We start from the raw sequence: 12,828 nt of genomic DNA, 5'->3' as shown, positions 1-12,828 counted from the left end.
GCTGTTTCTGCAGTATGGGTGGCAGCTCCAGCTCCTCCAGACACTCTCCTTAAGGTTTGACCTAAGAGTGTTGAAGATACTCTGCTACCATGAAACATTAAACACTTGTAGACTCTCAGCATCCAATACTACCACTACTTAGTATCACTATCATTAGTAAGAGAAAAACACTTAATACATGCAATGTGGCTAAACAAATGCAGAAAACAATAAAACCATGATTTTTAAAGTCTCTAAAATTTCAGTTTTCTTTCTTAGGCAGCCTCACAGTAGCCCAGGTTATCCTTGAACTTATTATGTAGCACAGACCGGTCTCAGCAATACTCCCTTTTTAGCTTCCCAATTTTTGGGATTACAGACACGCACCACAAAAGCAACATTTGTTATTTTCATTTCTGAGTTTGCGTCCCTCCTTTTTTTTCTATGAAGATTTTTCAGATTAAGATGAACCTTTTTAAAATACTTTTTTGTTAGGGCTGGAGAGATGCCCGAACAAAAGAGCACTGATAGCTTTTCTAGAGGTCCTGGGTTCAATTACCAAGCCCCATATGCAATCCCAACCTCCGCATGGTGCTCACAGCCTTCCATAACTATGGTTCCATGGGATCCCATGCCCTCTTCTCAGTGTGCAAATGTACATGCACACAAAACACCCATGTATGCAACGTAAAGAAATACATTTTTCAAAAACAAGTTTGTTAAAAGTATTCAACAATGTTGGTTACCAGGGAGATGGCTCAGCCACTTTAAAGGTGCTTGTCAAGGTGGAAGGAGAGAGCTGGTCCCAGAATTATCCTCTGATAGCCACATGGGTTCTATAGCATGTGCTTGCCCCCTACCCCCAATGATACACACACACACACACACACACACACACACACACACACACACTGATTTAAAAAATGGAAACATAAGAATTATTCAACAACATGACTAAAGTGACCTATTTCACAGCACATTTATTTTTCAAACTGAGGATTCATCAGCGTTGTTGTGAACCGTATTCACAATGGGTCCCCAGCATTGCTTGGCTAGTGCGCTCTAATGTGCCCCACTTTCTCACCTCCTGATTTCCTATTTCTGCTTTCTCACATCAGCCCTGACCATTTTTACTACAGTTATGGAGGATCTTCCCCTGTTCCTGCAAGAGGCTCTCTAACAATGCTCTGGGATCTTAATCAGTGAGTAAGCCTGCATCCAGGGACTTCAGTTTTATGGAAGTTGGATATGTCGATGCATCGAAGCATCTGGTGTCTAGATGATCTATCCTTTCCCAGTCAGCAACTCAACTGACACATAAGCAGCACAGTCTAAGTTGAGATTTTAACTTAGTTCTCTTGTGCCGTTGAGAAGCAGAACATGAGAGATGTTGTTGTTATTGTTTCTCTCTCTCTCTCTCTCTCTCACACACACACACACACACACACACACACACACACACACACTTTTGTTTTGAGCCGGGTTCTCACTGTGTGGCTCAGGCTGACCTTGACTGGTTGGCTCTTCTATCTCAACCTTCTCCATACTGGGATTATAAATGTCGTCAGCATATCGGGCCTGAGATTTTCTTTAAAGGATTCAGGAGGCATGGTTTCACATTAGCTTTTATTTCATGATGTGCCACCACAACTGTTCCCATCGTGTCTCTCCAAACTGTTGATTTCCTTCATCAATGGCCATTCTATTATCACACATAGCTTTCATACCAGCATATTTCTAGTGTGTATCCCTCCATGGTCAGCTCTACCACTCGGCTTGGAGGGAAGTCTCAATAATCACATAGTTATGCCACATTCATTTTCTAATTACTAACCAGGTGGTAGATAATTTAACCTAAAGAAAAAAATCACATTATCATCTCTTCCTCAGATATGCATTGTTTTCTTGTGTTGACAATTGCACATTGGAGTTCCTAGAAAGATGACTGTGAGAATTAAAATAGAGATATTAATTCACATTGATTATTGGATTACTGGGGGTGTGACTCAGTCCCCACAGCATCTGCCTATCATGACACCCAACATTTCAAAAAAAAATTTACTAGGACATTAGTGAATTGTCAACACCTAGGCTTGGGATTCCCATTGAGATGAATATTCTGAATTTGATGCTCATTCTGAATGAAGATTAGAACATATAGCAAGTTAGAGAGTTGGCTTTACTAGTGAGAAAGACTGGGCTGCAGGACAAGGCCAAAGGAATACCAGCCAACTCCCCAGACATCCCTGGAACTGATGGGGTCTCAGTTAAAACCTTGTGGCCAAGTCTTCTTGGGACAAATTTGGCCTGAGGCAGTTCCTAAAGATAACTTCCAACCACACGCCATCGGGTGACAACTTTCCAAACATCTTCGAGGATAAATACTGTCTCCGAGGAGGTTCATAATCTGGGTGTCACTTGTACTGGGAGCAGTAAGAGGGAGATTTAAATATAAGCATTGATTAGGAATGAACTAGAGATCTTGAATGCTTCAGAAAACATTTTATTGGAAATAATATGTCTAGTTCTGAAGTTGAGGAGTCCCAGTTTGGGGTGGGAGAATCCTATCCTTCAGATGATGAAAGGCACCACCACTCAGAAGCACTAGCTGAACCACAAAGATAAGATAGGAAGGAACACTTGTAGAATCAGAGATAAATTCAGGGTCCTGGCAGGAGAGAGATGACTTCTCCTGTGTGAATCAGTCTGCTCCCATTCTCCCTCAGATCAGCCACAGAAGGGCCCATGGGATGGTGTGAGAGGTAAAGACAGAATCAGGAAGACACGGGAACATACAACACATTTGTATCAGGAGACAACAGTTTTAGGAGGAGGAACCTAGATTGTCACACCATCCTCCATTACTATTTCTGCACCTTCAGGCTGGAAAGAAAAGGAGTCAGAATGGCCAAGGAGATTCTTCCTTTAAATACACTGTCCAACCAAGCCATTCTCATATCCTTTGATGAATTTGAGTGGTTCAAAATAGTTATGTTGTTGTTGATGGATTTTGGGGAGTTCTTTGAGACAAGGTCTCTTGTAGGTCAGGCTGGCCTGGAATTCATGTTCATACCTGCTGAGTGCTGACATTCAGGTGAGAGCTGATGCACCCAGCTTAAAAAAAAAAATCTGTAACTGGGGTCTCTGGATTTAGCTTTCTCCTTTTCTTTTGTTCTTTGACTCATATATCTTACAAGGAAAAATGTCTGCCGCTTCCAAACATAAACCCAATTTGTGTAGGGAGGGGTTTAGTCAATTCAGGGGTGAGTGACTTGGGCAGGCAGCGTCCATTTAAGCAAAGAGTGTGGTGAGAAGATGGATGTTTTTCAGAACAGGTCTTGCAGGGAGAAGCAGGATGGGCTGTGAAGACCGGCCTTCCTACTTGGTTCTGAATTGCTTCAGGTACGCCAGGATGTCAGCCTTGATAGTGCTGACCGGAGCTTGGTGGAACCAGCGCATGACAGGGACCCCATCGGGTCCCACCAGGAACTTTTCAAAGTTCCAGCGGATGTCATGGACCTTCACCGGCTCCCAGGAGATATGTTTGTGTGTGATGACAATCTCGGAGGGGTGAGGACAGGAGCGCTACAGCAGAGAAAAGAAAACACAGTATTTCTGTCCCCGGATGATCCTGGGCATCGTCACTCACCGGTGATCCCCTCCCTGTGAGACCCAGACATCTTAGCCTCCTGTGGTTCCTGCAAAACCCACATATTCTCCTAATCACCATCCTGCCAATCACCAAGAATGTTGCTGATACCATAGTCCAAGTGTACTCCCTCAGTCTACCTCCCGATCACAATTACATGGGTTAAGATGTATTGCCTTTCAAACTTTAGTTTCTTCTAGTTGTTTGTTTGTTTTATGGGACGAGTCTTGTGGAGCCCATGCTGGCCTCAAACTTAACATGTATCTGAATATGACCTTGAATTCCTGATCCTCATGACTCTACCTCCCAAGTGCTGGGATGACAGATAGATACCACCGTGCAGGCTCATTTTCCTTTTCTGCAAAGTGAACGATTTGGACTATGATATTCTCTCTAAGGTCTAGGGTTCTACAGACCAGTGGAATTTCAAAAAAATACCTCTGGGGGATAACTTTGAGCTACTAACACTTTATCAACGAAGAAAAAAAGATAAAACCATATTTTGTCTCTTAATTTTAAAAAGACCACCATTAGAATAACTTGCATGTGGGCCATGACCTTCAAATAAAGGACAATTTTAAAAATTAGATGGATGGAATTTATGAAGCCCCCCTCACACTGTTCTGTTTCATCAGTACAGGGAGAGCCCCAGTTGTCCAGCTCTGAGTTCTGTATGTTGTTACTAAGTAGCCTACCCTACAGGTGGCAGACATTCATCAAAAAACACCTTGGGTGGATGAGAGAATGAATGTCAATGAGCACTGGGCTGAGTACAAAGCTGCCATTGCACACAGCTGTCGATTCCTCCCCAAACCAGAGTCCTGCAGATGCTAAAGACTAGCTCATGTCTCCAAGCTATGCAGGAGATTTCATCCAGAAAGATCAACCCCTTTGCAGGAGTGATCCCTTGGATCTGTTTCTCCCATAACCAACCAATGGAAATTTTAAGCCCCAAGTGATGCTAGGAAGATTGGGGGAAAGGAGTGATACATACTCAAGCAGTTTACTCACCTTCAAGAAGGTGAAGATTTTCTGTTCCTTTTCACCATTTACGTCCCCCTTTGCAAAAAGCTGGAAATTAGGTACGTATCCTTTTCCTGGACGAACGTACCTGCAACAAGTCAAAGGTTGGGACATGAAGGTAAACGTTACGGCAGGACAGTAGAGATGCAGACAGAGGAAGGGCAGGAAGAGGCATGGATTTGGTAGGGTGGTGGTGGTGGCATGCAGAAATCAAAGGCCTGTTTTGTATGTTGGTCTCTGATTGCCTTTATACTTCTAGATTCCTGTCTGTCTCTGCTCACTTCACTGCTTCTGTCTTAGGAGGTCTCTGGTTTCTCCACTATCCATCTGGGTCTCAGTCAGGAGTGAAGAGAAGCCCTATGGACCTCGTCAGATTCTCATCAATTAAAATCTGCTTGTAGGTGCCCCTCAGCCTATGAATCACCACCCTCCCAGGTGGTTCAGAGGGCCTGAAGGGCCTCTGAGGCAGGAAAGGTGACAAGGCCTCTAAGGGGCTTCAGGCAGGGACTTACTTGAGGCCAGGAAGAATCTCTATATTTTCTCCTGGTTCTTGCTTTCCAAACTGGTTGCAGGGAAAGCCCAACACAACCAAGCCGGCTGGCTTCAACTCCTCCTGGAGTGCATTCAGTTCTGTGGTTAGAAAAAGGACAACACGGTGACCCGACCCAGAGACCCCACATCCAGGAAGGATCCCCTATGTTTCCACTATAACCAACATATGGACATTTATAGACCCCAGGCTGATTGGAGGAATACCCCATGGGCTGGTCATTTTACAGACAAGGAAACAGAAGGAGAAAAACCATCTGTAGATCAGGAAGGCTGAATGTCATGACTTAAGTTAGATGTGCATTCGGAGCCTCCTTTTTATGGTACAACATTTCTCATACTCACAGTCACACGCAGTCCTTTTACAAATAGGGATTCCTAGGTTCCATTTCCAATTCCATTCCTCTGAGATGGAGCCCACCCATGTTCGTTACTTAAAACCCTGACACTATTTAAACAAAGCCAGCTAGGAATAGCACAGCTCATCATCTAGCCCTCCTTGTTGGCTGACTGATAGAATGGACCATTCTTTTCCTAAAGGAACAGGCATAGATGAGAATCGAGACTCTCTCCTGGCTACAGGCTAATAGGAGCTGAGAGCTTCAAGCTGAACTTCCTGATACCTAGCGACCGTCCTGGGGAAGTCAAAGATGAATTCTACCTTTAAAAACAGTCCTCAGAGTTGAACCACGGCACAAACTTCAATGCTCCCGCCATGGAGTGTTCCAATTGCCTTGCTCTTTGTCAACCCTTTCTGGGCTCTATGCCTTCAGTCCCGAGACAAATACATGTCTGTCACACTAGGTTCAGCTTGGCCAATTAGCATCTCTCAGAGCCCCTTTCTAAAGCTGGACATTGCCTCCCCATTTCCACTCACTTTCCTTTCTCTCGTGCCGCCCCCCCCCCCCCCCCCCCCGTCTTATCTTTACCAGGCAATCCCTATCTCCAGGAAAGAGACACGGAATTAGGAAGCCTGCCTTCCGTCCGTTAGCAGCTCTTCCCAGGATTACTTATCTGTTACATGACAAGTGGAAATTAAATAAGCAGATTTCTTTTTTTTCTTTGAGATTCGGTCACCCTATTAGCCTAGGCTGGCCTCAGACTCATGGCTTTCCTTCCTCAGCCTTTGGAGTATAGGAGTCATAGCTATGCATCACCATGCCAGGATATAATTCATTCATAAGGTCTCTATAAATGGATAAGATGAATTTTTGTTCAATTAAAAAAGCACGAGGGGCTGGACTGACTTCAAATGTACTGTATTGAGGTAGAAGTCATCAAATAGTGTTGACGCTATTGATGATGGGGGCTTCAGAAGAAAGAACGTCTTTCACAGACACCATAGTATTCTCAGAGGGGCAAAGGGAAAGAGCCTTTCACTCTAAGACTTTCCGTTCCTTTGACTTTTGATCCTTATGAATACACTACTTCTGCAAAGCACACTGCATGCACACCATAATAATTCACAAGAGGCCTTATTAGTTCAAGTAGCCAGCAGCCTCTTCCACCAGGCTCTGCTCTGCTCATATGCTACACCAGGTGTAAAGCCCCCGAGTGCCTCTCATGGGCATTGTAGATTTCCCTAGAAAAGTCTGAAAAATATGGATCTTCTCTCCTGTATTTGCCAAGGACACTTCTGGAATTTTCTGAGAAGTACCAAATTCATTTATACATATTGATTCGGCAATCTCAAAGCAGATACCAGGCCTACCCAAGGAAAGGGCTAGCAGTTTTGTTTTCTTCTGTAAAGAGCCAAATGGTGTTTCAGGCTTTGCAGATCCTATGCTGTCCATCCCTTGTATCCACATAACTACTGACCTCTGCCTTAGGAGCCATAGGTAAGGATATGCTGTGCTCCAATAAAGCTTTAAAAAGTAAACTGGCTAGGTTTGACCTGTGGGCCATTGTTTGCCGATTTAAGACATCAGAGAATGAAGTAAATTACTATGACACATAGACGTGGAATAGAATTCCCAATGTAATTTAGAGTATAGTCAGCTGAAAAAATTTCATCATGAAGTCATATAGCTCTGAGTTCTTACCAGGGTACTGAATTGTCAGACCACAATAGGTAGCCACGTTGACAAAGAGGACGTGCTTGCCTGCATACTGCTTGAACTGAATGTGTTCCTTCCCATTAAGAGCAAGAGCCTCGTAGTCATAGATGGTGCCTTTCACATCTTTGTAGCAATTCATCTGGAAGAATTTTTGAGGGCTTGTTATGAGTGACAATACCCCATGTCTGTTTGATCATTCAAAGCACACGCGAACAATGAAGGTGTTAACCAGGATTCCGAAAACAAGCAGGAACCGTGTAAGAGGTGAGAAAACTGACGAGTGGGGCTTGATGTGAAATCTACTGCTTTTGTGGAGAAAGGAGTGGCAGGCAGCTTGCCTGTCACTCTTCTCTTGTCCTGACATGGCAGGAGACCAGGCTATGTGTGGATGAATCCGACTGAAGGGAACCGAGAGCAAATGGCATCAAAGAGAAAAGGACCCTGACTTTTGTGAAAATGAGGCTGAGAACAGCTGTGGATTAAATGCACACTGCCTGGTTGCTCTCCAAGTAGGCCAGATTTCATTGTTTGAATGTTTCAAGATAGTCTAGTTACTTCTCTTTTTCTAGGTCTTCTGGCTTCTCACTCTACTCATGAACATGGTAGAATGGAAAGATCTCTAGTCTGGAATAAGATCTACCATTCAGAGTGTCTGTGAATCTGGGCAGCTCTCGTCCCTGGGCCTCCTAAAGTAAGCTCCTCTCCCCTAAAGTAAAACAGAACACAGAGTTTCCCAGGTAAGGGATTTCTCTTTCTATCACTCTCTCACTCATATGGCTGTCTTATATGCCAACACCGTGAAAACAAACAAACCAAGAAATGCTATGGAGAGCCCTAAAGCCTATCTCAGATTGAGAAAAACAGCCTGTCACATCTGAAGATGTTGGAGCAGATTTCCAGACATCAGAAATAAGTTCTACATGAAATTCTCATTGCACAGCTTCACTTTAAATATTTCTATGAGGCAAATCTTAGGTTCTCTTTCTGTCTCTGCCTTGGCTTAGTCCCTGCAATGAGGAGGTGGATGAATAGATGCTCACCAGTACAACCAGATCCACTCACTGTGCTGGGGAGGCAGCTATAAATTGCTCATGGAATACAAGGAGTAGAAAAAGAAAGCTACATGCCACCATCGACGGAGAAAGCCCTGCTGACTGGCTAGGAAAAAAAAAATTCAAATGGGCTTTCCTTATCAGACAATGAAGACCAGCTTAGACAAGGATCAACCAGACTTCCTGGAAATGCAGTGCTGGGAAGGATGTGGTCAGCACCATCCGCTCCCAGCCAGAGAAGGAATACTGCAAAACAAACCCCAACATTTCCAGTCCTATACCATGGATGATCCCATCACTAGCACCTGAGGTTGTAGGTCCTACTCTGAGGGGCAAGGCACTTTCTCTGTGTAAGCTTTTGAGCCTTTCTTTAAACACACACGCACACGCACACACACTCATGTACCAGCAATACTCAGGTATATATACAGAACATATAAAAAGCATTCATTCCCACCTTCCTGATGCCTACTTCCAAGCCATACTATTTTGGGGAGGCAAGCAGGGAGCTACAGCCATGAAAATCACATTGAGTACTACAGTGCAATATCTTAGACTCTGTACTTGAAGACTCATTTTAGTCCATCTTATCTATCTGGGTGAGAGAGAGTTTGAGGCAGGGTCTGATTTTATCTAGACCAGGTTGGCCTTCAAACCCATGGCAATTCTCTAGCTTCACCTCCTTGAGTGCTAAGTTCAGGCATGAGCCACTATGCCTAGCTATTTCAGTTTATTTTTTCTTCCAAAAATTGTATTTATTTATTTAATGCGTGTGTGTGTGTGTGTGTGTGTGTGTGTGTGTGTGTGTGTGTGTGCCTGAGTGTGTATATATGTACATTGTGGTTACGTAGGAACCTGCAGAGGTGAGAAGAAGTAGTTAAAGGTAGTTGCACGCTACCATGGAAGTGCTGGGAGCTGAACCCTGGTCCTCTCTAAGAGCAGTAAGCACTCTTAACTGCTGAGCCATCTCACCAGCCCCTCCACTTTAGTCTTGATGTTGATTGTTCTGCTCTTCCAAATGTTTTTGAGTCTGAATGTTAGATCTCCATGCCTCCAGACCAGCTTTTATTAAACTCCGAGTCTCCACATATAATAAGGCAGCTCTGGGTGCACAAAAACCACATCTACCCAGCAACTTTTTCTTGTCAGATTCAAAGAGAGATAAAAAATCTTCCCAGAGCTGCCTTTTATAGAACAAATTATGTGCATCCCTGTAATTTTTTATCTCTCACCCAAGCTGCGACCATGTTCAGTCCTGTTGCGCTTTCTCTATGGATCTTACTCACCTTCATCTTCTCCGGCCTGGGGGTTGTCTGCACATAGCTGGCCAGAAGAAGTGGGACAAGATAGAAGACTCTTAACTGTATAGTCATGACTAGTATTGTAGATCGCTGGTCTGAGAACCTGAGGGCTTTGTATCTCCCCAGTTTTTTGACACCTTGACAAAGACCAGCCCACACCTGTTGAGACCAATCAAAGGGCAGTAAGTATTGCTGTCCAGCAAACCTAGAGCTTTTAAGTCATATCCTTGCCTACACATGCCCCCATGAGCATTAGAATTCACTAGTGTGGTGAGGAGCTGGAACACATATAAATCCTGGCAGAAATATCAAAATGTTGTGGCAACCCCATATAGATCCTGGAAGCCTTAGCTGCTTTTCCTGAGTGGATGTGAATGTTGAGATAAAGACAGACTTCTTGACAAACAGTTGGCGTGGATGTTCTAAATACCATTTCTAGGGCTTGAGATCTATGGCTCAGTGGTATGCTGTATACTTAGTATGCTTAAAGCTCTGAGTTCAATGCATAAAAATGCAACAACAAATACAACCAATCAAGTACTTTACCTAACATTGTTATTTTAGCTTTTTTTTTTTAAAAAGAAACATTTATTTATTGCACTGCTATAGTACAAAGAGTTGGGCAGTAACAGAAACACTGGCTATTGTTTTAGCTTTAAAAAAACTAAAGAATAGAAGTTAGAGAAATGGCTCAGTGTTAACAGTATTTGCTGGTCTTGCAAGGGACTTGAGTTTGGTTCCCATCACTCATATCTAGTGGCTCAAAACTACCAGTAACTCCAGCTTTAGGGTATATCAAGCCTTCTTTTAGCCTCTGAGGGTACCCACATACACATTCTCAGATGTACAGACACATACATAAGTAAAATACAATCTTAAAAAATAAACTTAAAAAAACCCTAAAAGATAGCCCCACCTTTGATCTGCTCAACGGAATTTGGTGGCGGGAAGTGGGGCAGGAATTGAAAATAAACCACAGCACATTGATATGCTCATTCTAGAAATGCTCTCAAGGACTTATAAATCAGTAATTTTTAGATGATCTGATCAAGAGAGAAATGGGCAGAACCCAGGAAACCCAGTGGTATCTGTGGTAGGATGCAATGTTCTCTCTCAACAATAATTAAAGAGTTATGAATAAGAAGAGATACATCCATGTTTATCAGATTGGCACAAGTTAAAAGTGTTGGTGGGACCCAGCCTGGGCACAGCCTGGCATTTGGTGCTCCTGCACACCGGATGGGTGAGGGGGAAACAAGACAACTCTCAACGTTTTAGGTGGCTCCACTGAATGCAGTGCTTTTGATTTTTGAACTTACTCATTTGGGGGTTTGTTTTTTAACTTATCATATAAAGTAATGGGTTTCCGGATCATACTTTCAGGCATACATTGTTTTTCTTGATGCTCCTCCCCACTCCCTGTCCCCTGCCTCTGTCAGCCACTTCCTGCTCTCAATAGTCCCCATTCCACTTTCATGATGGATGTGCTCTATTACCCACCTTTAATCTCTCCCCATTTCCTAAGGCCCCTATTTCCCCTTTCATGACCTATATTAACCCTCTACACACACACACACACACACACACACACACACACACACACACACACGCATATTTAGAAGAGAAAACCTAGGATCCATTGGAGAGAAAGAATCTGGTATTGTCTTTCTGAATCTGAGTTACTTTGCTTAACATAGTAATTTCTAGTTCCCTTCATTTTCCTGTCACAATTTTATTTTTCTTTATGGTTGAATAAAATTCCATTATGTGTATGTACCACATTTTATTTACCTATGTGTCTGTTATTGGACATCTAGAGGCTGGACCTATTTCTTAGCAAAAAACATGGATGAGTGAGTAGCTCTGTAGTAGGGGTTAGTTCTTTAGGGATATTTCCAGGGACAGATGGGGGGTCACATTGTGGGTCTGGTTTTGGATTTCAAGAAACCTCCATAATGAGGGTTTTTGTTTGTTTGTTTGTTTTTGTTTTTTGAGACAGGGTTTTTCGGTGTAGCTTTGGAGCCTGTCCTGGAACTCGCTCTGTAGCCCAGGCTGGCCTTGAACTCACAGAGATCCACTTGCCTCTGCCTCCTGAGTGCTGGGATTAAAGGCATGTGCCACCACCGCCCGGCCATACTGAGTTTCATAGTGACCGCACTGGTTTACAGTCTTTACGATGGGCAAATAAAAGGTGTCCTCTCTGTCCATGTCCTTACTAGCATTTGCTGATTTTAGCCCTTTTGATTGAGATCAGATGGAATCTCACAGTAGTTTCCATTTTGTATTTCTCTAATGCCTAAGTATATTGAACATTTTCACTTATTATTTTAGTTTTGAGAGAGGATCTTGTGTAGTTCAGGATGAATTAAATGCCTATGTAGCCAAGGATGACTTTGAACTCTTCCTGTTCCCAATTCCAAAATTCTGGGATTATAGGAGTGTGCCACCACACTTAGCAATGAATACTCTTTAAAAAAATACCTTTGCCAGGCAGTGGTGGCACACGCCTTTAATCCCAGCACTCGGGAGGCAGAGGCAGGCGGATCTCTGCGAGTTTGAGGCCAGCCTGGGCTAGAGAGTGAGTTCCAGGAAAGGCACAAAGCTACACAAAGAAAAAAAAAAAAACTTTAAAAATTACATTTCATGTAGTGTGTGTGTGTGTGTGTGTGTGTGTGTGTGTGTGTGTGTGTGTAAATTAGGGGATTATCTGAAAGAAGTTTGAGATGATGAGTCATTGAATATATTGGCCCACTTATAAAAAAAAATGTTTTAAAAAAATTGCCAGAGGGGCTGGAGAGATGGCTCAGAGGTTAAGAGCATCGGCTGATCTTCCAGAGGTCCTGAGTTCAATTCCCAGCACCCACATGGTGGCTCACAACCATCTGTAATTTGATCTGGTGCCCTCTGCATATATGATAAATAAATCTTTAAAAAAAAATTGCCAGAATCTTTATAATGGAAAAAAATGCAAGGGTTTATAAAGCCACCCGCTTTTCTTCTGTTTGAAACTGTACCAAATCATACTATTATGCTGTTATTAATTTGTGAACTACATTGCTACACAAAAAATATGGTTTTAATTTTGTTAAAAAAAAAAAAAAAGACTTGTAACCTAGGATGTGATCCCTTTTGGAGGGGGTTTCATGAGCTTCTGTTTTTGGTGATACTATTCCCACTATTACTGCGTCAAGATCTGTCAGGTACTTTATTTCCCTTAG

The 12,828-nt window shown here is 43.0% G+C and overlaps 1 protein-coding gene across 1 annotated transcript; it reads right to left on the bottom strand.

Annotated features, from left to right (window-relative positions):
• Positions 1-2,461: 2,461 nt before the first annotated feature.
• Positions 2,462-9,822, bottom strand: Gpx5 (glutathione peroxidase 5). Its single transcript, XM_028881708.2, has 5 exons — positions 9,596-9,822; positions 7,243-7,396; positions 5,164-5,281; positions 4,640-4,739; positions 2,462-3,564 (listed from the first exon to the last, which is right to left on the bottom strand). Exons 1-5 carry the CDS (start codon positions 9,680-9,682, stop codon positions 3,358-3,360), a joined length of 666 nt encoding a protein of 221 aa, XP_028737541.1. The 5' UTR covers positions 9,683-9,822; the 3' UTR covers positions 2,462-3,357.
• Positions 9,823-12,828: the final 3,006 nt, after the last annotated feature.

Source organism: Peromyscus leucopus, chromosome 5 (assembly GCF_004664715.2).
Source record: "Peromyscus leucopus breed LL Stock chromosome 5, UCI_PerLeu_2.1, whole genome shotgun sequence".
Lineage (NCBI taxonomy): Eukaryota > Metazoa > Chordata > Mammalia > Rodentia > Cricetidae > Peromyscus > Peromyscus leucopus.
The sequence above is the reverse complement of the archived record's forward strand: the minus strand, read 5'-3'. Positions and strand labels throughout refer to the sequence as shown.